A 25,575-nucleotide genomic window follows, 5' to 3' on the forward strand; every position below is an offset into this window, starting at 1 on the left:
TGTGTCACTTTCTGTTAATGCTTTTCCTGCCTTTTTTTTTTTTTTTTTTTGTAAGAGTGCTGGTGACTTTTGAGATGTGTTCTAGTTAATGTAAGAAACTGTTTTTGTTGACAGGTCACTTGGTCGCAACTGTGTTGACTTTTTAATTTTTTCTTGTTTTTAGGGCAGTAGTTCTTCAGAAAGAACCAAATCCTTAGGATCATCACGTTCAAAAAGGTTGGTTTGGAAAATAAAAATAAATAAATCACTTTTTGGCCTGTGAAACTATAGAAAAGTCCATGCACTATGCCAGATACTTTTAGTATACACCAGTATAAATCATTAAGTTAGCAGAGTGCTGGTAAAACCAGTGCCTCATAGTGCACTTAAAATGCAAACCATCTTTCAGGGTCAAAGGTTAAGAACATAAAGCTTGATTTTTTATTAACAAAGGCAACAACATTATCCTGTATCTTCAGGACAAAGGTGTTTATACAATTGTTCCTTCACTCTTGCTATTTCTAAATGCAGGATTCTTCCAAAAATGTAAGTTGGGTCATATGGAAAACAGGCTTTATGTACCTTACTGTTGGGAGACTGTAGAAGCAAAATGTGCTATTAAGTTGTCCTGTGCAGAAACTGCCATTTGCTGTATCTCTGCTTAATCCTTTGTTGCTCTTTGATTTTAAAAAGTACAGAGTTAACTGTTTACCAACCAGTTTGAACCTACAGGAGACAAATTATTTGTGACCTAAGTAACAGCAGACTTAGTCTAGTAAAACTCCTTCTCACCTTTCGCTCTCAGCTGGTGCTCATTCAAGTTATGCCCTTCATGATTTTTTAAAAATTGTAGTATACTGTGTAGGTAGGTGAGCTCTTCTAAATGCACGATTTCAACAGCTGCCTTCTTACGGCTCTTTAAAAGTGTTGTATATCTCTTTTCACTCTTTTTATCCAAGTTTGTTTATTTTATCATGTCTGCTGGAATTAAATAATATTCTTCATTCTCCCTTTGCTGTTTGTCTCAATCCCATATTTGCAAGTGTGGTTTTATATTTGGCTTTAATTTCTCCCTCATCTTCTGAATCCAGTGTCCTGCTGAACTCTTTCATTTATATAATTTTTACAGTCTTGTTTTTTTGCTTCTTGTCTATCACTAAAGGTGTTTTCACTCATACATTTATCACGCTGTGCCTGATACTGACAAAAACAGTATCCTGCGGTAGTTCATGTATTAGCTTCAGACTACTGAAAATTATGCCCAACATTCTTTTTTTTAATTTTTTTTTCCTCTCCTCCCTGCCCTGACATAGTAAATTCATTCATTTTAATGGATTCAGTTCTAAATTATATTTGTGTGAAATTCTGGCAACTGGTCTTTTTATTCAACAGTCAGCTTTTTCATTTCTTTCTGCATTTCCTTTATTTCCTTGCAAGCATCTTTTTTGCCAGGCTGCTTTTTGTCATTTGCTAATAACTGTGTGTTCTCTTTGCGCTGCCTGTTAAACTTGGAGCGATGTATAAAATTTCTGAGCAGATATTCACTTGTGTTTCATTCAGGCTTTTTTCCTAAAAGTGTGACTTTCCTGCATATCTTCTTAAAAACACATCAAACCTTGATTTTACAAAAAAAAAAAAAAAAATACAGCAAGCCTGTGAAACAAAACCACTTTATTCGTATATCTTTTTATTTCACATAGGAGGGGAGAATTTCTGTTCCGAACAAGAAAATTATCCTACAACTTATTTATTGTAATAACTCAGAGCATCCCACCTCATAATGTCTTAAATGAATTTTAAAAGGACATAGGTTTCCCCAATTAGTATGGTGTTTTGCTTGCAAAGCGCCAGGCTTACCTGTATTGAAATATGTAATATTTGTCGCGGTATGGGTTTTTTTCTGTCTATGCAGGAAACCTACAATTGTAACAAAATATGTTGGATCAGATGATGAACAAATCTTAGATGAAACTGTAAATGAAGATATTTCAAATGAAAACTCAGAAAACGATGTTGATATGAAAAGCTTGCCTAAAGGTAGTTCATGTCTTTCTTTGTTTCTGAATTCAGCAAATTAGCCAAGATTATGATGCAGCATAAATAATTAACTGGAATGCACATGTATTAGTAAAATGCCTGTCTGAGGTCCTGTTGGCTTTTATATATAAACGTATATGCTCGTGCACAAACACATGCACCCTGTGCACGCGCATTTAAAAGAGGAAACCAAGCACCTTTAGTTTTGAACCCAGCATACTTTAATCTGTGGGTGCACCAGGATGTGCTGGTGGCTTAATTTCAAATGTCTACTGCCATCTGTATAAAACCAACATGAAACAGGGGAAATAATTTATTCTTTTGTAGAAGTCTTAAACTCTTGTCACTTGCAAGTCTTACTTACTTTACTGTTCTGTCTTTGAGGTTATTAACAATTAGATCAACAAAAGCAAAACTAAGTCGGGGGGGAGATGTCATTATTGGATCTATTTTTAAGTACCCTTTTAAAACAGTTAATACTATAAGCCTACATACATCCCACTCTTCTTAACTATAGTGTGAGTTTAATTAATCTCTTCCATTTCTTATCTGTGACAGTTACAGGAAAAATTGGAGGGACTGCTACTGATTACTGCAAGAGTAGCAGTATTTAAAGCAGTCACTTTAAAATTATTTTTTCAGAATGTTAGATTATTTCCAGTGTCCTCACAACAAAAGTATTAAAACTGAGCTCTAAATTAGGAAAGGTACTTTTTCATTCACATAATTTTGGTTAGTACTCTTAGTTTAAATAAAAAAGTGAATTTCTGAATTTTGTTAAAGACAAAACAGGTTTTATTCTATTGCTTTTTAGTTTATTTCATGCTGAAATAAATCAAGATGAGGTAAACTGGATAGAAGGGGGGGGAAGAAGGAGAGAAAAAGAGTAGTTACTCCAAGGTTTTTGATAGATTTAAGTGACCTAACCAAAGTCCTTTATTTGTAGCATTGCAGTGCAAATTCCTGTACTAGACATGCCCAGCAATATGACAGTCCTGTTCTGCAGATACCACATCAGGGCAGAGAGAGCAGAATTTGCTCCTCATAGCCCATTCAGTCCTTGGCTTTTGTCCTACAACTGCAAAACAGATGTAGTTTGAAGTGTGTGGTGGGGTTTTTGTTTGTTTTGGTTTTTTTTTTTTCTGTGAACATCTGTGCATTCAAAACTTTGTTGAGTTTTAGTCAACAGATTGCACTTTTTTTAAGGTACTATGTTGGCTTTTATTTAAACAGGACTTTTGCACTTCATTTGGATGTGTAATGGTTTCCAATTTCTAAATGAAATTATTCTAGGTACAGTGGTTGTACAGCCTGAGCCAGTGCTGAATGAAGACAAAGATGATTTTAAAGGGCCTGAATTTAGAAGCAGAAATGCCGTTAAAATGAAACCTGAAGCTCCCAAAAAGCGTGGAGGTAAATACAATTTAAAACATTTATGAAAACGGGTTTAAATTGTTGCTTATGGCCACATTTGGTACATCTAAAAATTGTTCATATTTCTAATAAATTATCCTAAAAATACCTCCACTCTTCTGGCTTTTTGTTCATTAAGGATTCTAGCTGGCTGAAATTAGCCTCCATTGCTGCCCCTGCAATGCAGCAGTGAAAGCTAAGATTAGTTCTCATTAAACTCCTTATTTTCAGTAGCCATAGGATACATCATTAGGTACTCCATATGGACCCTTCTTGCTTTGTATTCAGAACAGTTGCTTGGTTGCGATCAGGTGTTACAGGTATTCCTTTTTTAAGGAATTACATTGGAACACCATTGATACAGGAACATTCACTGACTCACCAAGGAAGCAACCACATTTGAGCAGGAACATGTATAGGCATATTATCAATCAGTGAGCTAACAAGAAACCTAAAACCTCTAACAATTCAAAGACTTTTTTGTTTTGTTTTTAAATTGTGGGAAAAGTTAGGTAGATAACAGCGATAACAGAAATTAATCTCTCATTTTTTTCCAAAAATTAAAGGAGGCGGAGGATTATGTATAAAGTAGCCAATAAGAAGGCAGATATTTTCAGTAATACTACTAGCAATATCTTAGTTCACACGCCTACAGCAGTACCCAGGATATTCAGACAAACAGCTCTTGTACACACTATTCATTCTTCCCATTGTAGCATTTGAGACACTTGCTCTCTTGTTACTATAATATAATAAGTGCCATTTCTCTATCTGTGGTTGAAGAGGAGTAAAATGTGACTGTGTGGAAATGTGCTTGTGCATACATATGGGCTCATGCATGATTTTAATCACATTTTGAGCGTTGACGTTTTCTGTAAATTATTAATCTTTGAAAGTCAGTTCCGTTCTAGTCATGCAAGATGTCCTATTCAGCATATAGGAATGCTTTTTCCATTTGTATTTATAACAATTTTACAAGAGGTCCAACATAAATCTTCAGGGGTATCGTGTTAAAAAGGTAGGACCCCCTTTCTGCTTGAGCTTTGTGGCCTGTGTCTGCACCCCCAGGAGAATTCATATGACCTGCCCTTCCAGCTCTTTTTCTCCATCCGTAGAGAATTTGCAGGCCTGCCTTTGTCTATCTGGACTGGTTACTCATGTACTGGTGCCTGACGTAATAGTTTTGGAAGAGGCATCAAGAGTTTGTTTAAGCCATACCTTTATCCAGGGCAAGCTCAGCTATATCTGTGTCACTACTGTTAATCTTTGACTTGATTTTAAAGCTATCCAGTACATTAAGCTCCTGTTAAGCTCCTGTCAACTTTCAGAGAAATGGGATAGGTGCTGCCTGCTCCTGTGTTGTCCCCATTTCCAGACCAGGAAAGGTAGTCGGGCGAGGGATGTGACTGCAGTCTGCCTCAAGAGCAGCTGGATTAGGAATGTATCAAAATGGTTTTATTTTGTGACATGCACAGAAGAGGTAGCGCAGATCCATTTATTCTACACCTGCATGCAGCAAGTCTGGTTACGTGAAGCGGCACTTGCCTTTCTTTAGCTATTAGAATAAGGTGCCTAGCGTGTGCACATAAAAGTTAAGCATTACTGGTTTAAGCAGGTAAGCATGTAGTCCCGACTGCTTGAGATCCTGAATTCTATGCACGGTGCAAGTAAATAAATAATAAAATAAAAAATGCCAGTCTGTCTTGTTCTTTGCAGAGTGCATCTTCACATTTTTATTAGGAGTTATATGTCCTGTTTATATTAGAAATAGTAGTAGTAATAGAACTCTTGCCTTTCTAGCAACCAAATGCTCTTATCCAAGACTGTAAGAGGCATGGTGTCAGTCTTTATTTTCAAGTTCTGTGTCTGCAGAATGGTGATGGTTGTATTTTTGCTAATAAACTCATAGTTAGGAATATTTTTTAAGTATTTTCTCAGTATTAATGAATTAGTAGTTGTTCAGTTTCTTTGGATCATTATCATTTGTAGTAGTAACATGGTTTACAAAGGTTTGCCTCATAAATTATCCTCTTTTTTTTTCTGGTGCCAACTTGCAGATTTTAGGAAGGAGTCAGCAGTGCTTCCCCTTAAAGTTGTAGAAAAGGGGAAGTGGCTTGGGACTTGACAGTGAATAGCTTGCGCTCCCTCAGTTGGCTGTTACCCTCTGTGATTCTTACCCCCATTTAAGGCCTGTGATGTTTGACAAAGCCTGGGTAGGCTTCTGTGCTGCTTGGTATAATAGAATGTGGTATTCTTTTCCAAGTAGTACGATGAGATGGATGTGTTTATTTGAGGTTTACCAGCAGCATTTGAAACGGGCATGTGAGCTGTTTTTGAGGTCATAAGAGGTGCTTTGCAAGTCCACGAGCTTTGCAGTACATGCAATATTGCATGCATTGAAGTTGAAAACAACAAATCTTGTATTCAAAATTTCAGACCTGCTATTTTCACTGTAAGGGTGTATCAGTTGTTCTTACTGGCTTGTAAGCTATTTGAGATTGTGCTTCAGTAACAAATTGCTAGTAGCTTGTATTGTGTCTTGAGAATGTTCATTCGGTTCCTTAACATTGTGGTGTTGGTGCTTGGTTCTAATTCTGTGGTAGTGATTATTTAAAAAAAAAAATATAGTCTGTACTCAGATTGTAACCATTAAGTTAACCATTTGAGTTAATTTCCTTATACTACTTACTGAACATGACAGCAAAGGACAAGTCACAGTTAAGTGATCCCATATCAAACCTCCTATCTGCTTGATCCCAAGTTAAGTTTTTGAAAGTGTATGAACTGAGTGTATGAGCTGTCACAAATTATTTTCCTTTTTCTTGAAAACATCACTGCTGTTGAAAACATAACGGTCTCATAGTATTAATTAGTTGGTTTAACAGCCTGGCATGTAGCAAGCCTCCCAACCCCAAGTTCACCACCTTTCAAAGTGAATTGGGGGATTGACATTAAAGAAATGCTTTCTTGACTGAATGTAGATACAGCAGCAGAGTGGTACGCAAACTGTGGGAGCAATCAGCAAGGTGGTGAGAACATATGTATTATAGCAAAATTGTAGTTAAAAAACCCCAAAACCCCACCATCAAGAAGGGAACAAAAAGTGAAATAAGATTTTTCAGGCACTATTATAAGGATTTCATGTATCTTCTGTAACAGTTTCCCATATTTTTCTTTGAGAAACTAAAACTGTATGTGAAAGAAATACTATAGTACAAACATGAATTAAAATGGTATTTTATGAACAAAGATTAAATGAAGAAGGTTGTACAGAATATCAGGGCTGCTTTGAAAGAGTTTTAGTGATGACTCTTATTTAGGTGTGTTCTCATGAGGTGACCAGTTAATCCAAATTAAATCTCTCAAAGGAAAAAAATTGTATCTTGGCCCCAAGTGGAGTATAGAAATTAGAGGAAAATTCTTTCAGTCTTTAAATGGCGAGTGGTTACAGAAAGATTTCTCTAATGCTGGGTGGTAAAGTAATAAAGGCATATGAAAAACCTAACAGGACAAAATATTGTAAGAAAATGAAATAGGTGTAACAGATTTCTTAAAAAAAATGAAAACAATTAATGTGTGGTTTATAATCCTCTCTATAGAGGAAGGACTACATGGAATTGTAAGCTGTACAGCTTGTGGGCAACAGGTGAACCATTTTCAAAAGGATTCAATCTATAGACATCCTACACTGAAAGTTCTTATTTGTAAGGTATGTGGTAAACAGTTCTACAGTTTGTACTGTTTGTTTTTGTTTGAAATGTCCTATTAGTTGATTTGGGTGGGATTTTTGTGGGAGTAGTTCTTGTTTATTAGCCAATAAACTTCTCAGTCATTAACTGTTACAATTAAGGAAACTAAAAGCAGAAAACAAAAAGGCAAATACAGCTTACAAATTTATATTCCTATTTTCTTATACCCCAGTTAAATTCATGGTTGTTTCTTTATAATTTATTTTTACAGTTTTAAGGCTATAATTTTAGTGATTTTTTTTTTTAATGTTAAATGATCTGAAATTTCTGCCCACTCATAATGTATTATAAGAGCAGATTAAATTCTGGATCTCCTGGTAAAGCATTGTATGTAAAACAACGTCAGAATAAGAAGCGGAAAAGTAGCTTCAAAGTCGTCTCAGTTTCGCTTGTGTACAGCTCCTGGACTGTTTTAATTTATGGCAGCCTCTGTAATGATGGTCTAGTCCATAATCCCAAACCAGCATTTGGGTCTTCAGCTACATGGTTTCATGGTGGCTTCAGTTTAGGCCCTGAGTTGCCTGCAATGGGAAGAGGTGGGGAACAGGGGAAGAAGGAAACATCCCTACCTCCTGATTTGGAGACCTCTTTTCATTTTCAGAGAGGTATAGAGAGATCTCTCTTGTATATCTCCATAGTTGTAGAGATTCTGTATTTATAAAGATACCTCTAAAGATAGAGACATGCAGATCTGTGTTACAGTGCACATTTAGCATTCCCCTTCTCTTCCCTCCTTCTGCTTCTCCCCTAATTCCCAATTAATGTTACATATTCAGCTGACATAATGTCTCGGGCATGTCCATCTAGTCTAATGTTCTGGCTCATTTCTTCTATAAAATATGCTTTAGAAAAATCAGCTTACAAGACGACTGTTTTCAATCTTCATTGGAGTCCTAACTCTTGTTCCTAGACTTGAAAATCCTTAACGTGTAGCTGTACGTGTTCTTGCGATGCATCGCAAGAACATCTGGTTCATTTTTGAAACTTGTTTAGGGTGTTGGGTTCAATAGCAGCTCTTGACTGTGAGCTCTGCTAGATAATTACATCACGTGTTGTTTCCCATAAATTTTCTGTATCTTTACTTAATTGAACATGGCCTTATGTTAATATGAGAGAGAGGAATGGAACTCCCTGATCTGCATACTCCATGTCTTCCATTACTTTCTGTGCCTAGTTCTCTCCTTATTTTTCTCCTGCTTAGGTAAATAGTCCCAGACTTGAGAAGCTGTTTTCCTTTGATTATAAATGTTCTCTCAAGTGTCTAAACATCAGCTTTCACTGGCTTTTTTTTGTTGTGTTGTTTGTTAATGTTTGTTTAGTTTAGTTGAACAGGTGTATAACTGTTCCAGATAAAGGGGCATCATGATTCTAAATTCAGGTGCTGAAGCCTCTTCTGGATTCTGAATTCACTGATTCACTGGGTAAAAGGACAGAATTTAGCTAATAGCTTGTATTGATCCCTATTCAAAGTAGAGCTTCAAGTCTGGGAGAACTGTCTTTACTAGCAACTGGAAAAAAAAATCCCACACCTTCAAAATTTGGCTTAAAGAATTCAGCAACTGAAGCCACTGCTACTACTAGCTGAGTTGTGTGTATTTTTTTCTTACTATTACCAATTTTTCAATGAAAATGCTTAGGTTGCACCTGGAAATTGAAGCCTTGGATGTTAACGTCAGGATAAATACTGAAGACCCTTTTATTTAAAGCCTTATGGGATTGATTGCTAACATAAGGAGCATACAGCTGAAAATTGTGATTTATGTAGGATTAATTGTGTCAGGGAAGGTATAATGTTGATTTACCTAGGTAATAGATGGAAAAAACTTAAAGATTTGAAGAGAAACATTCAGTTGATGTTGTAAAATATGCAAATACGCAGCCATCAAACAAAAGCCTATTTAATTTTCAAATAAACCTTGAGCCATCTAAATAAGAAGTCATAGTTTAGGACCTGTTGTATCTATGGAAGATGTTTTTTAGATTAACACAAACGTAAAAGGGTTAGAATGCTGAAGATCTTGCAGCTGCTGCTTTTAACTGCTTGCTTCTAATACATGCTGAAATCATATGAATTACTGAAGTCCAGTTGAGATTTAATAAAAAATTCCTTGTCCTATCTCTTTCTTTACAGACTTGCTACAAGTATTACATGAGCGATGACATTAGCCGTGATTCAGATGGAATGGATGAACAGTGTAGGTAAGTGTACAAAAGCTGAAATAATACCCACAGCTCTCCTGGGGGTTTTCGGTTTTTTTTTCTTGCAATAATGAAATTATTGACAGATAAAGACCGGTGCATAAGAGCTTAATCAACAGTTGTTTCTCACCAAGCAATGCTCAACCCCAGGGTTTTTGTAAATATTTGATTGTTATTTTAGTAATTAACAGGAAAACATTTTATAAAGAAATCCAATAGTAAACACTTGTAAGACATCATGTTTTTAACTAAATAGCATGCCACCTTACAAATACTTTAAAGGTGGGGATAGAATCTGACATTCTAAGCCTTGAGAGCCACAGAAACTTACTTTTCCAGATGCATCTCCCACTTCTGAAATACTGAAGTACTGCTTTGTCCATATGTCAGATAGCTAAATATGTAATCCAGTCAAAATTGTGTGGTCTGTGATGCCTATGAGCTTGTCAACCACTTTTCAGGTCTTTGTCAAAGACTATGCAAACTAGACATAGATCAAAAACATACTTTTTTTTTTTTCATATGTGCCTGCAGTAGTAGTATGCCAGTTAAGGCTAGAAAGACTTAAGCTAATTCGTTTTGCTGTAAAATAAATAATTTTTTTTTTTTTAAATTCTCAGAAGAAACATGGAAAATAAAATTTAATTAATTTTTTCTCTTATTTAAAATCGGTGCTGAAATTATGTTTGGATATTACTGACCATTTCAGCTTTGTGAACTGTTAATTGAATACATTAATTTTCTGACTTTTCCAATTCTCAATTGACTGCTTTTCAGTCATGCTTTTAATAATGTGTTCAATTAATGGATATTTGTTTATCACCTGAATTTTTAAAATGCAAATTCTTTATCAAATAGTGAAAAATATGTAAACTTCTCAAATTTGTCACCTAGTTGATATGGAGATAAGACTCTTATATTTCTTATGTCTCATTTCAGGTGGTGTGCTGAAGGTGGAAATTTGATTTGCTGTGACTTTTGCCATAACGCCTTCTGTAAAAAGTGCATTTTGCGCAACCTGGGTCGAAAGGAGCTATCGACTATACTGGATGAAAATAACCAGTGGCACTGCTATATTTGCCATGCAGAGCCTTTGTTGGACTTGGTCACTGCATGTGACAGTGTCTTTGAAAATTTAGAACAGTTACTGCAACAAAACAAAAAAAAGATCAGAGTTGAAAGTGAAAAAAGTAAAATATATGACCATACAGTAAAGTTTTCTCCAAAGAGAAATAATTCAAATTGTAATGGTGAAGAAAAAAAACTAGATGATTCATATTCAGGTTCACTAACATATTCTTATAAAGCACTAATGGTGCCAAAAGACTTGCTTAAGAAAACAAAAAAGCTGGTTGAAACTACAGCAAATCTGAATTCTAGCTTTGTAAGCTTTTTGAAAAACGCTGTAGAAAATGTAGAAATAAGTCCAACTGTGCAACTTTGTCAGCTAAAAGCTTTTAAATCTGTGTTGAGTGACATGAAAAAAGCTCATCTGGCACTAGAAGAAGGTCTGAACCTGGAGATACAAGCTTTGAATGTTAAAATCAAAGATAGAAATACCAAAGAGAAAAAACCTGATATTAGGTCAGAAAAAAATGAGGTGAAAAAAGATGAAGGAAAGGAACATCTGGCATTAAAAGAGGATGACACCGTAAAGACACAGAAAAAAGTTGTATCAGAACGGCCTGACAGTGAGCCCATGGATCAAAGTGTTCCAACAGTGGAACAAACAGATAACAAGCGTACTTCTGGTGAAGATAAAAGATCTGGCAGAAATGAAGAACCTCAGTATGAACCTAATAGTACAGAGGCTTTAGACATGGATATAGTGTCCATTCCCTCATCTGTTCCTGAAGATATTTTTGAGACTCTAGAATCTGCTATGGAGATTCAGATTACATCAGATGAGCAAGACAGTGGAAATACAGGAACAGATCATGAGACTCTAAATTCAAATATAAAATTGAACACTCCTATGAAAGATGCCAAAGGTGGTACTAAGTTAAAATCATCGGCTAAAGGAACAAAAGAATTGATTGTGAAATTGACTCCTGTTTCCCTTTCAGAGTCTACAGTTAAAGCTGAAGATCAAGACAGCAATCTAGAAAAGGGAAGTAAGGATGTTGTTGTAATACCTAGAGCAGAAAACTGTGATTCTGTAAAACAGAATCACAATGCTGGCAGTGAACCTTCCACGGAGAATGAAACTGTCTCACTTGTAGAGGAATCTGATCTCAGGAGATCACCGCGTGTGAAGACCACACCTCTGAGACGCCAAACAGACATCAATCCTTTAACATCAAATTCAGAAGAAGATAGCAATGATGCATGTAATGAAAAACGTAAGAGAAAATCATCAAAACAACCAGAGAGGAAAAATGATAAAAGAAGTTCTTCTGACAGTACTGTTGATGGTCCTAGCCCTAATAAACTTTCTAAATCAAAAAAGCCATATGTATTAGATCATAGCTCAGATTCTGATGAGATGCCAGCTGTTCTTAAAGAAGTAGCTATGATGAGTCACAGTTCTTCAGATATTGATAGCAATAGTGAAGCACCAACAAATGATCAGAAGACTTCAAATTTCCTGAAGAATCAACCAGTAAAGGATGAAAACGGAAAACGAAAAAGAAAAAGTTCCAGTTCTGGTTCAGATTTGGATGCTAAAAGAGGCAAATCGGCTAAAAATTCTGCTGCTGCTAAAAAGAAACGACAAAACTATTCAGATTCTTCAAACTACGATTCTGAGTTAGAAAAAGAAATAAAAATTTTGAGTAAAATTGAGTCTGCAAAAAAAGCTAAGAAAAAATACTCGCGAAAAGAAGATAGTTATGATTCCTCTGAAGAAGAGCAGAGGAAAAAAGTAAGTAGTAAGAGAAAGATAAATTTGAAGAAACAGAGAGAGAAATCTTCTGGAGATGACGATGCTGAAAAGTCTTCCCCAGAGAAGGAGATTAATCATTCTTCTAAAGATAAAAAAACTGGTAAGGGGTCAGCTGCTAAGGAAAGGATAAACAGGGACTTAAAAGAAAAAACTGTAAAGGGAAAGCATGATGAGTCTTCTGATGTTGAGAAGTCTTTACTGGAGAAAGAGGAGAGTTGTCCTAAAGGTGTAAAGCTAACTGAAGTTAAGAAGAGCAAGGATTTGAAAAAGAAAAAGGCACAGGAAGATTCTTCTTCAGAGAGTACTGAGAAATCTGCAAAGAAAGAGCACAATTTTGATTCTTCAAAAGACAGATTCAAGAATAAAAAAGGATCAGAAAGCAAAGCGAAGAAATCTGAAAAATTGAAAAAGAAAAGTTACAAGAAAGAACAAGATGATTCCTCTTCTGACGTTGAAAGGTCATCTCCAGAGAAAGGAAGTTGCAATTCTTCTGAAAATGACAAAACTAAAAATGAACCAGTGTTTAAAGAAAAGAAAAGGAGGAATTTGAGAGAGAGAGTATCTGAAAGAGTACAGATTGATTTATCCTCTGATGCTGAGAAATCTCCCCTAAAAGAGGAGAGTTCTTCTGAAGATGCTGTGCGGAGTAAAAAACAAACTGAAACTAAAGAAAAGAAAAAAATAAGTCACAAAAAGAAAATTTCCAAGAAAGAACAGAATGACTCATTGTCCTCTTCTGATGAGGAGTCTTATGAAGACAGTAAGAAAAAGATCAAAAGAGGGTCAATGAGAGAAAGTAAAAAGAGTAACTTAAAAAAGAAAGTGTCAAAAAAGAAGGTGGTTGTCACTTCCTCTTCCTCATCTGATAAGGAAGAAAATGATGAACAGAATTCAACAGGTGATGGAAGCAGTGATGAGCAGAAAATTATGCCAGTGACTGAAAACTTAACGCTGTCTGCTGGTACAGGATTTTGTCAGTCATCAGGTGTGCAAAAGATGTTCATCTACACGTATTATTCATATACTAATAGAGGAAAATTGTAAGATTTGGGTAACATTTAATGATCTAGAAGTGAAAATACTCATAAGTAGGTAACTACACATTTAAACGTTTGCAGCCAGATAGGTTTTCTGATACTGATTTGGAAGCACCCATTTCAATTTGTGCCGCTTGTCACTTGTGGGGAAAAAAGGATGTCGCTGTAAATGGAGAGGCTTGAAAAGCTGTAGACTGTAATTCCAGCAGGTGTTTCCTTGCAGCACAGCTTTCAAAAGCCTGTTCCTCTCTTTGGCTGCCCAGGTACTATTTAACAGAAGCTGGTTTTAAGCAGTAGGCATCTAGTGAACTCAAATTTGTCAGCTCATGGTTATGCAGCAGAGGTGACTCTGGAGACGTGGCATTGTAGTATACGTTTTAAAAATCAAGTAGATGATCTTTGTGCGTCACGAGACCCATGTAGCCTTAGAGCAGCTGGTGTCAGTTAACAGAAATCTGTCATCGCTTATTGTTTTCATAGCAGGTTTAATAGTAATAATTCTGTTTCTTGCCAAGATAGAACGACTTCATCAGTGTCTTACATCTTTAGGAAATTAGAAAGAAATTCAGAACTGCTGAATTTGAACACTTGGTTTTAAAGAACTTAAACTTACTGTCCATTACAGGGACAGTACACGTTTTTAATAAATTAATTTTCAACTAGAAAAAATGAGATCTATTTGCTGTTTTAATTACCGTGACAGCTAAATTGTTTCCTATTTGTTTGCTTCTAATGATGTTTCATAGAACTTTCTGTACGTGACTTTACTGTAACTGTTGGCTCAGTAGTTTGTGAAGCTGCAACTAAACAAAAAATGAATAAAACAGCAATATGTTTATGAAGATAGCAGAAGGGACATAGTTGCATTTTGGTTTTCCCAAAAAGCACTTATACGCAGATACTAAATGCAAAATGATATGATTGTTATTTGTAGTTTCTTTAAAAAAAAAAAAAAAAAAAAAAAAAAGACAAAACCCAACATCAACACCCCACCCTCCCCAAACAAAACACCCAGATTTTAAATTAAACATAATGTTCCTCCTTTTTTCTACCAACTTGATGCTGACCGACTTCTTCCCTAAGTTTTCCTGCGGTTTAGTTTGTGGAGAGTTGTTAATCTTTGCAGATGCAAAGGTTGCTTTTCACAGGTGCTATGCTTCTTTGGGTTTAGAGCCCTGTAAGAAAGCAAAGGTTGATTAATGGTGTTTTGCATCATTGTAGACTAACAGTTGGAAAATAAGTTTCTTATTCTGCGTATTATACATGTAGCCCTGCAATGTTTGTTTTTCAAGGTCCACTGATGAAGTAAGTTTAGTTGCGTCTCTGTGCATGTACTGCTGGGACTTTTAGAGCTTTTCCTTGATGGCTGCCAGAACAATGTTTTCCCCAGTGATGCCACTGCTGGGGGAGATTGCAAACAATGAATAGTCCGTTACTACACAAACCAGCGTCTTGCATGTGGTAGCTGCCACGGCTGCTAAAACACTCCCCACAGATAGACAATAGATGGTACTCAGTGACAGTAACCCATATGCAACAGTTCTCTGCATCACTGGACCATCAGAGAAAAATACTTTAAAAATAAAATTGCTCATGTACAGTGTATGTTCATAGACTTGGTATTGAAATGGCCCAGGAGGAAAAACTTGGTTGTAATACAACAGAAGGTGTCTGAGGCAGTGGGAGTGATTTTTTTATTTGCAAGTCACAAGTTGAAAGATTGGATAATTATTGGATGGGAGAGACGGATGACAGTGTACGAATTGGAAAAATGAGATGGTGATGTGGGATGATGGACAGTAGAGTTAGACTGAGAGAGAAGTGGGTTGGTTTAGCCTGGAGAGAGAATGCTAAAAATGGGGAGTCTTAACTGCTGTCTTCTAATCACCTAATGGGTAGCGGTAGAGAAGGCTGTGCCAGATGTATGCCAAAAGGATGAGAGGCTGTGGATACAAGTTTTGGCAAGGAAAACGCTGATTAGATACTAGGAAAAAATTCTTTACATTGAGGATGGTCAAAGCCTGAAACTGGTTGTCCTGTCAAATTTTGGAATCTCTGTCCTTGGAAGTACTCAAAACTTGACTGGCCAAGGCCCTGAGAAAACTGACCTCACTTTGGAGTTAGCTCTGCTTTGAAGATGGAGTTGGAGTACATTATGTCCAGAGGTCTCTTCCAACATTAGTTATTGTATGATTCTATGAGAATCTGCCTTTGTTACATTATTTTAAGAGGAGGCAAACTTGCCCTTTCCCTTCAGTTTGCTTTTGGCTTAATAGGTGAATAAAGGAAGGAGTCTTTTCTGTGTCTGAACAAGCTATGTAGGTAGGTAGTTGAATGAGACTTAGAATCTGGTTTAACCAACAGGATACTTTTATTTATCTAAGCCCAAGAGTGAGGGACTTTCTGTGATCACCTCTTACACAGTCCTGTCCGACATCTGGCTAGTGGTAATTCCAGGACAAGCGTATGTTAAAACAACTTGGAGCAAGCCTCTCACAGCCTAGTTTTAGTCCACTCCCCGCAGGTAGAAAATAAACAGTAGAAACTATGAATGAGGGGATCTCAGTTCATTAGGATTTTGAGGTCTCTTCTCCTAAGCTTAATTTTAACAACTAGAAGATTTGACTTACTTATATGCGAGTCAGAAGAACGAGAGAAAAGAAAGGGGAAAGGCCTGGGAGTGTGCTAGAAATAATGTGAATTCTTCTCAGTTCAGCCAGGAGAGTGCAGAGGAACTTAAAAGCAGGTATTGTACTGTGCTATCCTTTCTCTATGTGTCCCATGCTGTTGGTTTTGATGTGCTTTCCGTATGACACAGTATCCATACAGTGCAGCTGGGGTTTGATACTTGCAGTAAGGATGGCACGTGTAGTTTTCAAAACGTAAGTCTTCACACATACACAACAAATGTACATGCATTGTATTTGATACTCTGAAAGCAAAAATAGGCAAGGATTATTGTTCTCGAGTACTTCCTAATGGCAACAGGGTAGCTCGTAAGTTTGGTAAGTGACTCTAATATATTTGCTTGGGCCTTCTTTTCAATGTACACAAGTTCAGTAGTGGAGCTTCTGAAATGGAGCTAATAACTTCTTAGGAAACTTAATTACTGAATCCTAAGTGGAGTATTCAGTCACTGTATGTTTTCGTGTAAAAGAACAAATTTCACAGTGTGTAATAAGGAAAGAATTGCAAGTTGTGTGTAGTTGCAAGGATAACGTGCTTAAAAGTGCTGCTTGAAAAACTAGATTTTTTTATTAATAAAAATATTTATTTTTAGATGTCAAGACAGGTAACTGGCTTTTTTGTTTGCTAGTAGAAAAGTGGTGCTATTTCCAAGCTGTTTTTATATGGGAGTTCTTGATGGAGTTGATGTGCTGTGTTGTTTATTGCTGATTTTACATGTGTTAAGTGTTCATGTTTTCTGGTTTTTTTGTTTCCCCTTCCTCCCCCAGGAGATGAGGGAGAGACTAAATCAAGGACTGTTCCAATGGAGGAGGAGGAAGATGATGATGACGATGATCCTGAGAATAGGTATGATACCATCCATAAGGACTTAAAAAAGATTATAACACACCCTAGGCGTGGGCGCAAACCGGCGCAACGGAAGAGCAAGCAGGTTGTAAAAACCACGACTGCCTGCCTTGTAAAGACTCGCTCACGGGCTTCCCGCAAGTTTGAACAAGGGGCCAGAAAACAGAGGCCAAAATCCAGAAATGCAAAGAAAATATTTAGAAGTGTTAGCTAACACACCTTGCATAGGGTGTGTTATAAATGCACTGCAGCACTGTCCATTTTATGTTCCCATTAAAAGTGTGAGGTTTGTGACAAGTATTTCATTCAGGCAGGTAAAAACCTACTTCTGATAAATGTGAATTTCAGCTAGTTATATGAATAGAAGGTAAAAATTTGCATCCGTGCAATATGCAGTGCTAAAATATTTTCAGATTGAACTTGGTTATTACTGTTACATAATTTGCCTTTAATAAAGAGAAAACACAAACGTGGAGAAAACAGTATTAGGTATTTTCAGCTGTTAATTAAACTGAGTTTTAATCCACTAAAGAATACCTGAAGTGACTAATGTGATAGTTTAAGGCCCCGATTCTACAAGCACTGTGCATAGGCTCAACTGGTATCAAAGATACTAATTATACATACAAATTTTAAGTCTTTGCATAGATACTTTCAGAATTGTGGCTTATATGTATTGCTTCAGTTTCAAGTTCAATAAAAATCAATCTATGTAAGATACAGTTAGTTAAGACGTCATATTTTACCAGTACCATTGTAGTTATCAAAATTAGCCTGACTAGAAAATGTAAAAGCTTCGTTTCCTAATGAGTGAATGCACAACATGAAGTATTGCTCAATTATGAGCCACAGTTTCTTTTTGGAAGTTACCTGTAGTTAGACTAAAGAGTTGTTCAACAAATTTTTATACGCTACTTCAGAAACTGATTTTTTTGGCCATATAGCATGTGTGGGACCAGCTTCGTAGCTTTGCACAGTTGCTGATGGAGTCTTTTTCTGCTTCTGAGCCTTACTAGTTTAGAATATGGTATCTTTGTTTCACAGAGTTGTACGTTTTGACCTGTGGCTGAAGTAAATTTTAAAAACACTGTTTTATATCCTTTATGGACCTCAGTTTGGCATCAAAATGTTGCTGCTGATGTAGTTCTTGCTTGTTTCCGGTCATCAAATTTAATCAAATAATTCACCTTTTAAGGAAAGACGCTCTTTAGGGACTTGACAGCACAGGGTCATAAGCAGAACATGTAAATGTTGGCAATACGAGAGTTTTTTAAAATGATGCTTTAATTTCAGTCTTGTTTTCGTTATTTTTTCCCCCCTTTCTTTTTTCTTTTTTGTTTGTTTCTTAGGTGTTTCTGGTTGATATCTAAGCCGATACGCTCTTGTCAAAGTTCAGTGTTTACCATACAAATGTTACTGACAGATCTTAATTATTAGTTTTAAGAGCTATATTGGGAAATGAGTTAACCCAATTGATAACAAACAAATCCGTAATATGAATTTGGGGTTTAAAAATCAGTTTCTGTACTTTGTTTTTAAGCTGAATCTTTGTTGAAGTTTTTATTTAGGGAATATTTTGAATATATATTTATGAGATGGGGAGGTATTTTGTCAATAAACAGTTTTGTCAACCTTCAGACATGTTAACTGGTAACTGCAGTCTAATTTTACATTCATCACGTGTTGTACTTGGCACCAAAATCAGATATATAAAATGTAAAAAGATGGAACAAATTTCAAGAAGTCAAAAGCTTGTTCTGTTTACTCAACACAAAGTGTTTAAATAGTTTTACCTACTATTCAGATAAGTTGCCTATTTTCTTCCAGGCCAAAGAGGGTACGTAGTACCTACTGGGTTTTTGTAGTGTGGGAACTCTCATGTTTGGAAGTCTCTAGTTTAGATGTTCTGTTATTTGCATGCCTTTGGATGTGCATGACATGAATATTAATAGTCTTGAAATCATCTTTGCCAAAATGCGATATCCAAGTGGGTCATAATATGACATACAGTGCTGTATGCTTTCATCTTATGTTGTGTAATTATCTATTATTGGTCCTTCTGATCTTTTAAATGGTACTGTTTAATATGTTTGCAGTAGTTTTGTTTATTAAGTTAATAGTGTATTTAATGCAGAATGCCTTTAAGTATTTGATGGTTGCAATAAATTTTTGTAAAACGTTTTTCTTGTCCAAGCATTTAATTTAATACAACTCTGACAGCTTGAAAATCGGACTGTTTCAACAAAGACAGTACAGTATTTAGAACAAGGTGTTTGGCAGTTCTCACTTTTTTTTTTTTTAAACGTGTATGACATTTCATCCAAATATTCATCTCTTAAAATACATTTTGAATGGTTCAAAATTTTTTAGTAATATACTAAAGGGCCATTTATTTCAGTAGTGCTTTAGCTGAAAGAATGGCGGCTTTTATTAGCCACGTACAAATGTCCTCTCCCTGTCCCCACAAAGGCTTGTTTTGGGCAACCTTACTTCTACATATAATTAGTAGGTATTTATGAACACTGCGTGTGAGTTTATATAATCTAATTGGTAATAATACGTCACGATAATTAACTAATATTTAAAATTATCAATTTTTAAGAAGAAAAATTATTTTTACAGTGGTAGCATTGTCTCACCAAGATTTTTGACAATCTATAAATGAGTCCATCGTATTGGCACTCTAAAATTCATGAACAAGAATGGTGCAAGTTATCATGTGGACTTAACTCCACATCATGAGAGGCTGCACCTGCTATTCCGTTTTTGCTGAAATGTCTGAAGGATAAAGTAGTCCTATTCTGCGACTAAGCAACCCCTGGATAACTTCCAGTTTGCCTATCTCTTTTTAAAAATGTTTTCTTTTAGCATAAGTTAAAAAATACATAGTAACCAATTCATTATTTATAAATGTATATAGTTGGTGTCATTCTTACAAAGGTGAAATATATTTAAATCCTGATTTATATAAAATTATACATATATATACTGTGATTTTATTCTAGAGTTGTTTCTGTATGTCCTGGTTGAGATTACAGCCCCATTCTGTAAGGCACTATATAAATACGTGTTGGGAAAATGTCCTTTATACAAATCTCATGATATGTTTAGGTAAGGTGGAGCGGGGCTAGGCAACATGACATGCTCAAGGTCACAGCAGATCGGTGGCAGTAATGAATGAAATGCAGGGATTTTTTTTTTTTTTAATGTCTTTTTTACTACCTGAAGTCCTGTGCTGGAGGTCATACAGCTCTCTGTGCTTCTTAATTAAATTTGTTTATAGTGTTCAACTGTTACATCTGGTTGGCCAAGAATATCTTTTATGTCCTTGACCCGAGTAAATATTACGATATCTTTTGATTTTCATGGGTTTCTCTGGAAGAATGTGAGCGGGGGAGTTTTCACCTTATCATAGCTTGTTTTTCTTGGTACTTGCAGTTTGATGTTAGTGCAAATACTAAAATGTTAAAGCTAGCATATGAAGTTTCTTAGCTTAGAAACCTGGTCACTTTAAATGGGTTTATGTCTTAAAATAGAAATGTGATATATTATCCTGAGCCGCATATAATTTAATTTAAAACCAGTTTAAAGAGTCTAGTACTCAATTTAGTCTAAGCCATATAAGCCATTTGTTGCATCAGTCATTTGTCAGATGCATTTACAGGGCTTAATCTGTTTGGTTCTACTATTGCTTACACTTCTAATTCCTATCAGATATGTAGTTACATTAAAAATAGAAATCTTGTAAATTCTGAACGTCTCAACAACGTCTTACATTTCTAGGCTGACATCATACCAGTAGAACGCGTTGAAGAGAATGTAGCTTTTTTCACTAAACAAACAGTTCCATCTCAGTTTGATGCAAAGTGGTTGAATCTTTATCCTAGCTAAAAAATATGTCTAATTTTCTATCTCGGAGTATAAAAGCAGTAACTTACTAATATTGTTATAAATAATTAATTAGAAACTAATAAGTTTACCCAATCTGGGTGGTGGTTATGATGATGATCAGTAGGAAAATAAAAGCATCTTCTGTTTATGGATAGTAGATATTGTGCATGTTATTTTTAGGTGAATGATACATTTGCCCCTTTTTTTTTTTCCCTTTAAAAAAACTATTTCATAAGAGAACAAATAAAAATGTATGTCTTCTTTTGTTAAGAAGCAAAGTCAACCTTTGTTTAAAAATATATAAACAAATTGTTAAAGGTGACTTGTATGAAAGGTAAGTTTTGTTATCCATGTACAAGTTGCGTTAATTTTGCTAATGCAATTGAGGACAATCCGAAATAAGTCAAAGGCAGTATTACTAGGCAGTACTTTCAGGATTGAATTTTAAAATTTTGCAGTTCTTTTTAGTGTTTCTACTTTTTTTTTCCTTCTTCCAAAGCAAAACCTTGGTGGTGACAATTTTTTTTTTTAAACAAAAGTAGTAGCCAAACTGCTGCTGTCTGCATTTCCTGGAGTAGGATTCAAGGTTAACTTACATTAAAAGCTTTTAAAAAGAAGGCAACCTGTGATATTCCAAGTAGTTTCATTTTGAAGAAAAAGTTCTTCAGACCATTAAGAGATGGAAGAAATACAGTCTTAATTTCTTATATAAGGAGCTATTTATTCCTGTTGCTATTATATGTGATGTGGTGAGTTTAAAAAAAAAAAAAACAAACCAACAACAAACAACAACAAAAAAACCCCCTAAGTTCCTTTTCCAAATCCTCTGGAAAGACCTAATGCAAAAAACATTTGGAAGAGGATGTTGCTTATCTCTGGACTTTAGTAAGTTTTCATTGGGTTCACACTGTGATCTGACGATATATATGGAATTAAAGCTTACCAAGAGCACTGCATTTTAAAGTTTTAATCAGCTATTTCTTCGCAAGCTATTTCTCAAAGAAGGGGGGGTGTTTTGGATGCTGATGGATAGTCTGTGACTCACTGAGCAATCTTAAATGTTTATTAAACCATTTTACTTCCATCTTTTAATAATAACTGAATATACATTAGCATTAGAATCTTCTTGGAAAATATACTACCACTCAAAAAACCAGAAAATAGTGTATGAAGTGTTAGGAAAGATACCTTGGGAAAATTCCCTTTGAAAAGTTCCTTTGCTTTAGGGACACGTTACATGCTGAAAAATGAAATACAGATTCTTTAAAACCTATTTTATAGTGCTACAAGAAAGTAACAACTTAATTTTCTAACGTATAAGAAGCTGTACTTAAGAGATCACTGTTCCTTTGCCATTTCCAAGTGAAGCCTAGATTGTGGTTCAGTTTCATGGGTTTTGAACTACTGTTTTGACCGGTATAAAAGCTTTCCCGTTCTGAACTATGTACATACAGTATACATTAATTCTCCTGAAAGGCAAGACAGACCAGGTTTGACCTAGAAAAAAACCCCTTCATTTAAAATTGACGACCGTGGAATAAAAACTAATATTTCTAATATTTATATGAGGAAGGCCTGGTTTCATTCTTTCAGGATTTTTTTTCCCTGGAAGTACGAGTTCTCAGATAAGTCCACTAGTTTCCTGTGCTTTTGACATATTTTATATTTTGCCTTGGATAGATTCATATAAGACTTTTTTTTTTATGTTGCAAGAGCATGTAAAGAAATCATTTTTCCATAGTGACTTCTTGTATGTTAGCTGAAAACACTCTTGTGCTGAAATGAAACTGTGAGAAGCTGAGCGAACAGTTTGTGGAACGGGAAATAAGATCGTAATTTTTCTTTGAAGTTCAGGTCCTGTAATGTTTGATAAAACTTTTTTGTGTGTATGTGTATATACACGGGGTTTTTGTTTTTTATTTTTTTTCTGTAGTTGCTAGAAGGCAAGTGCTTGCAGTTATATGAGGGATTCAGTGTGGGTTTTTTTCCTGAGGCACTTAATATCCGTTCATCTTGAGACATCATGAGTTGCTTCAATTACTCCAGCATCTCTTTTGCAGTAGGGTGGGCCCAGGCAATTAAAATGGTAACACAGTTGAAGGCAAGCTATGTAGAGGTAGGGTAATAAATTCTTTTTTTTTTTTTTTTTTTTTTTTTTTACCTGTGCGTTTATGCATATTGCAGTAATCTTTTTCTCCTTGTTTAAAACATGCATTCAGGGATAACGCTGTTTTTAAAACTTACTGTTTACATATACACTGGTCAAGTAGATTCAGTGCCTCAGGAAATTAATCTCATTGATTTAAATCAAGTAAGCATGATAACCGTTTGGGGGGGGGGGGGAATGATTTGAGTACTAGGATTTGGTCTGCAGCATCTTCACGTTCTTGTTACAGTTAGAATTCATATAGGTGCCTTTCCTAGAACTGACAAGAGTCCATCCAAACAGACAGTGAATAAAATGAAATGTTTAAGTTTGTACATTTTATAGCTATCTCTAGTCTTGCTGTAAAGCATGAAACTTCTTTTTTTAAGAAGCATTATACAGATTTGCTTTCTAAAAGCAAATTAACACGTTACATTTAACATGAGATTTTTGCTGATGTATCCTGTCTTACCACAATGGCTTTTCAGCGTGTCTTTTTTTTGTTCAGCTTTCAACCCTTTTTTTGAAGTTCTGAATGGTATAGGATTACACTTATCGTTCATAGATTTACTTGAACAATGGAATAAATAGTTTTTTCTGTTTTACTTCAAAGAATTGCCAAGAAAATGCTTTTAGAAGAAATCAAAGCCAATCTTTCCTCTGATGAGGATGCATCTTCAGATGATGAATCGGATGAAGGAAAAAAGAAAACTGGAAAGCAAAATGAAAACACAGGAGATGATGGTGAGCACCAAAAAGCATCTGGGAAAAAGTGGTGCTGTAGTGCTTGTCATAATTTCAAAGGTCACTTGGGAAAATTGTAATTATTAAAGTTTCTTCGGTTTTCAACAAAAAAATGTCATTGGTGTTGATAGGTAGTTGCCAAATAGAGGCCAATGTACATGATCATGAGGATTTATCATCTCTTTTACTCTTCTGTAAGTGTATTTTTTTTGTTAATAGTCTGATTTTTGTAACCAATTCAGAAGTCCTAGAGATTCGTGAGGAATAATCTATACAGAACAGTAAGGCCTGCAAATGCATGGGAGAGATTTGACTAACATATACAGTCATTGGAACAGACGTTCCAAGTTTTCAGGCAGCGTAAAATGCTTAAAATTTGAGGGAACAGCGGTATGTTGTTGCCCATAATTTCCTGGAAAAGCACAGCATTTAGCCTAAATTAATTCAGATTTTAATTCTTGCCAAATTTAAGTAAGAAAAAAATGACCAGTGTGCATGTTGTACTGACTCTTAATCTGACAGAAGAGAACGAAAAGGAAGATAATTCTGAATCGGATTCAGAGGAAGAAGAATCAAAGAAGCCTAGATACAGACACAGACTGCTGAGGCACAAGCTGACAGTGAGTGACGGAGAATCTGGTGAAGAAAAAAAGGTGAAACCAAAAGACAAAAAGGAAGGGAAGCGCAGAAGTAGAAGGAAAGGTACATAATGCAAATATTTTTTTTTGTCACAAGAAGTACTTGCTTCTATAAAATAAGTCCAAAGCATGTCAGAATGGAGATCTGAAACTCCATAATTTTAAAATCTCTGTATAAACTTCCTTGTGTATTAAATCTGGAATTCTGTTATCTGAGTTTGATAAATAGTTTTATTTAAAATGCTGAATACAAATGCAGCGCTCTCCACTTACTGTATCCTCTGAATTGGATTAATCTTCTAATTCTTAGAATATTAATCTTAAATAACAGAGGCAAGCCCAGTATGTCCAGTTTGTGAAAATCAATCTTGTCCTTTATGTAATTTCTCTCTTTAACTTGGACTGTTAGTAGGCCCTTGTGCATCACCAATTTCCATCCTAGAATTTAAATGTTGCAAGCTTTAGTTGAACAGCAGATGGCACTGTGAAATGATGCAAGAGCGCAGAATCTGTCAGCCCCTTGCATTTAATCACTTTGAGCAGAGGAGGGGAGCGATAGTAAAGATAAATGCTTGCTGCCACGTTGGTCAGTGTAGATGTTGATAGTGTTTCATGGCCAGTGGAAGTAAGGGCACACAGTACTTTCCTGTTCCTTGTGTTGCGCTAACGCTAGCCATCTCTTGCGGTGTTCCACAGACTAAAAGATGCGATGCGATTTGTTTATCGTTCTCCTTCATGAAAACTCTAAATTTTTATCTGAATGTATGTTCATGCTTTTCCTCCCTTACGGAACTATAACTCTACCAACAACATTTCTTTCAAGAAAAGTAATTGTAAATTACAGTGGCAATGTGCAAATAAGATGCAGCCAGACTAATTCTAAGAATTCTTTAGTGTAAGTCTTTTAAGTTCACTACTCTCAAGTAGAACAATATACTTTATTTCAGCTCGCCGTTTTTTAGCCCGTTGTTATTAATGTTACGTTTCCCCATGTATGTAAAACAATCCTTGTTTTAAGCCTTGTTATTCATAAAACAGTTAAGCTTTCCACAGTGTTCAAGGTCAAACTGAAATTATAAAGGTGCTAAATGGCATGCTGGTCTTAATTACCTATAAATGCCAGTGATAGCTCCTAAAAGTAGTTACGGAAGTATTACCTAATGCTGCTAGTTCAGGTGTATTTTTAATTGTCTTTTGAATCAGTTTTAAACTTGCATTACCTGAAGAAACTTGAAGTCATAAATACAGTAATATAATTGCATATGTTGTTAGTAAATAAGGGTTGGTTGCATGAATTGTGAAGTAGGATTATAAAATTATATCT

The 25,575-nt window shown here is 35.5% G+C and overlaps 1 protein-coding gene across 4 annotated transcripts in view; it reads left to right on the forward strand.

Annotated features, from left to right (window-relative positions):
* The window catches only part of ATRX (ATRX chromatin remodeler), an 89,735-nt gene that overhangs the window by 17,915 nt on the left and 46,245 nt on the right, over positions 1-25,575 (forward strand). For 3 of the 4 annotated variants that reach the window (XM_076347421.1, XM_076347422.1, XM_076347424.1), the window contains 9 exons: positions 164-216; positions 1,892-2,016; positions 3,310-3,429; positions 7,029-7,138; positions 9,310-9,377; positions 10,317-13,246; positions 16,754-16,832; positions 23,483-23,613; positions 24,136-24,315. In XM_076347421.1, the coding sequence (XP_076203536.1) occupies positions 164-216; positions 1,892-2,016; positions 3,310-3,429; positions 7,029-7,138; positions 9,310-9,377; positions 10,317-13,246; positions 16,754-16,832; positions 23,483-23,613; positions 24,136-24,315 (3,796 nt within the window). The remainder of the gene's footprint in view (positions 1-163; positions 217-1,891; positions 2,017-3,309; positions 3,430-7,028; positions 7,139-9,309; positions 9,378-10,316; positions 13,247-16,753; positions 16,833-23,482; positions 23,614-24,135; positions 24,316-25,575) is intronic. The other variant, XM_076347423.1, reaches the window with a different exon arrangement.

Source organism: Aptenodytes patagonicus, chromosome 9 (assembly GCF_965638725.1).
Source record: "Aptenodytes patagonicus chromosome 9, bAptPat1.pri.cur, whole genome shotgun sequence".
In the NCBI taxonomy this organism is placed as follows: domain Eukaryota; kingdom Metazoa; phylum Chordata; class Aves; order Sphenisciformes; family Spheniscidae; genus Aptenodytes; species Aptenodytes patagonicus.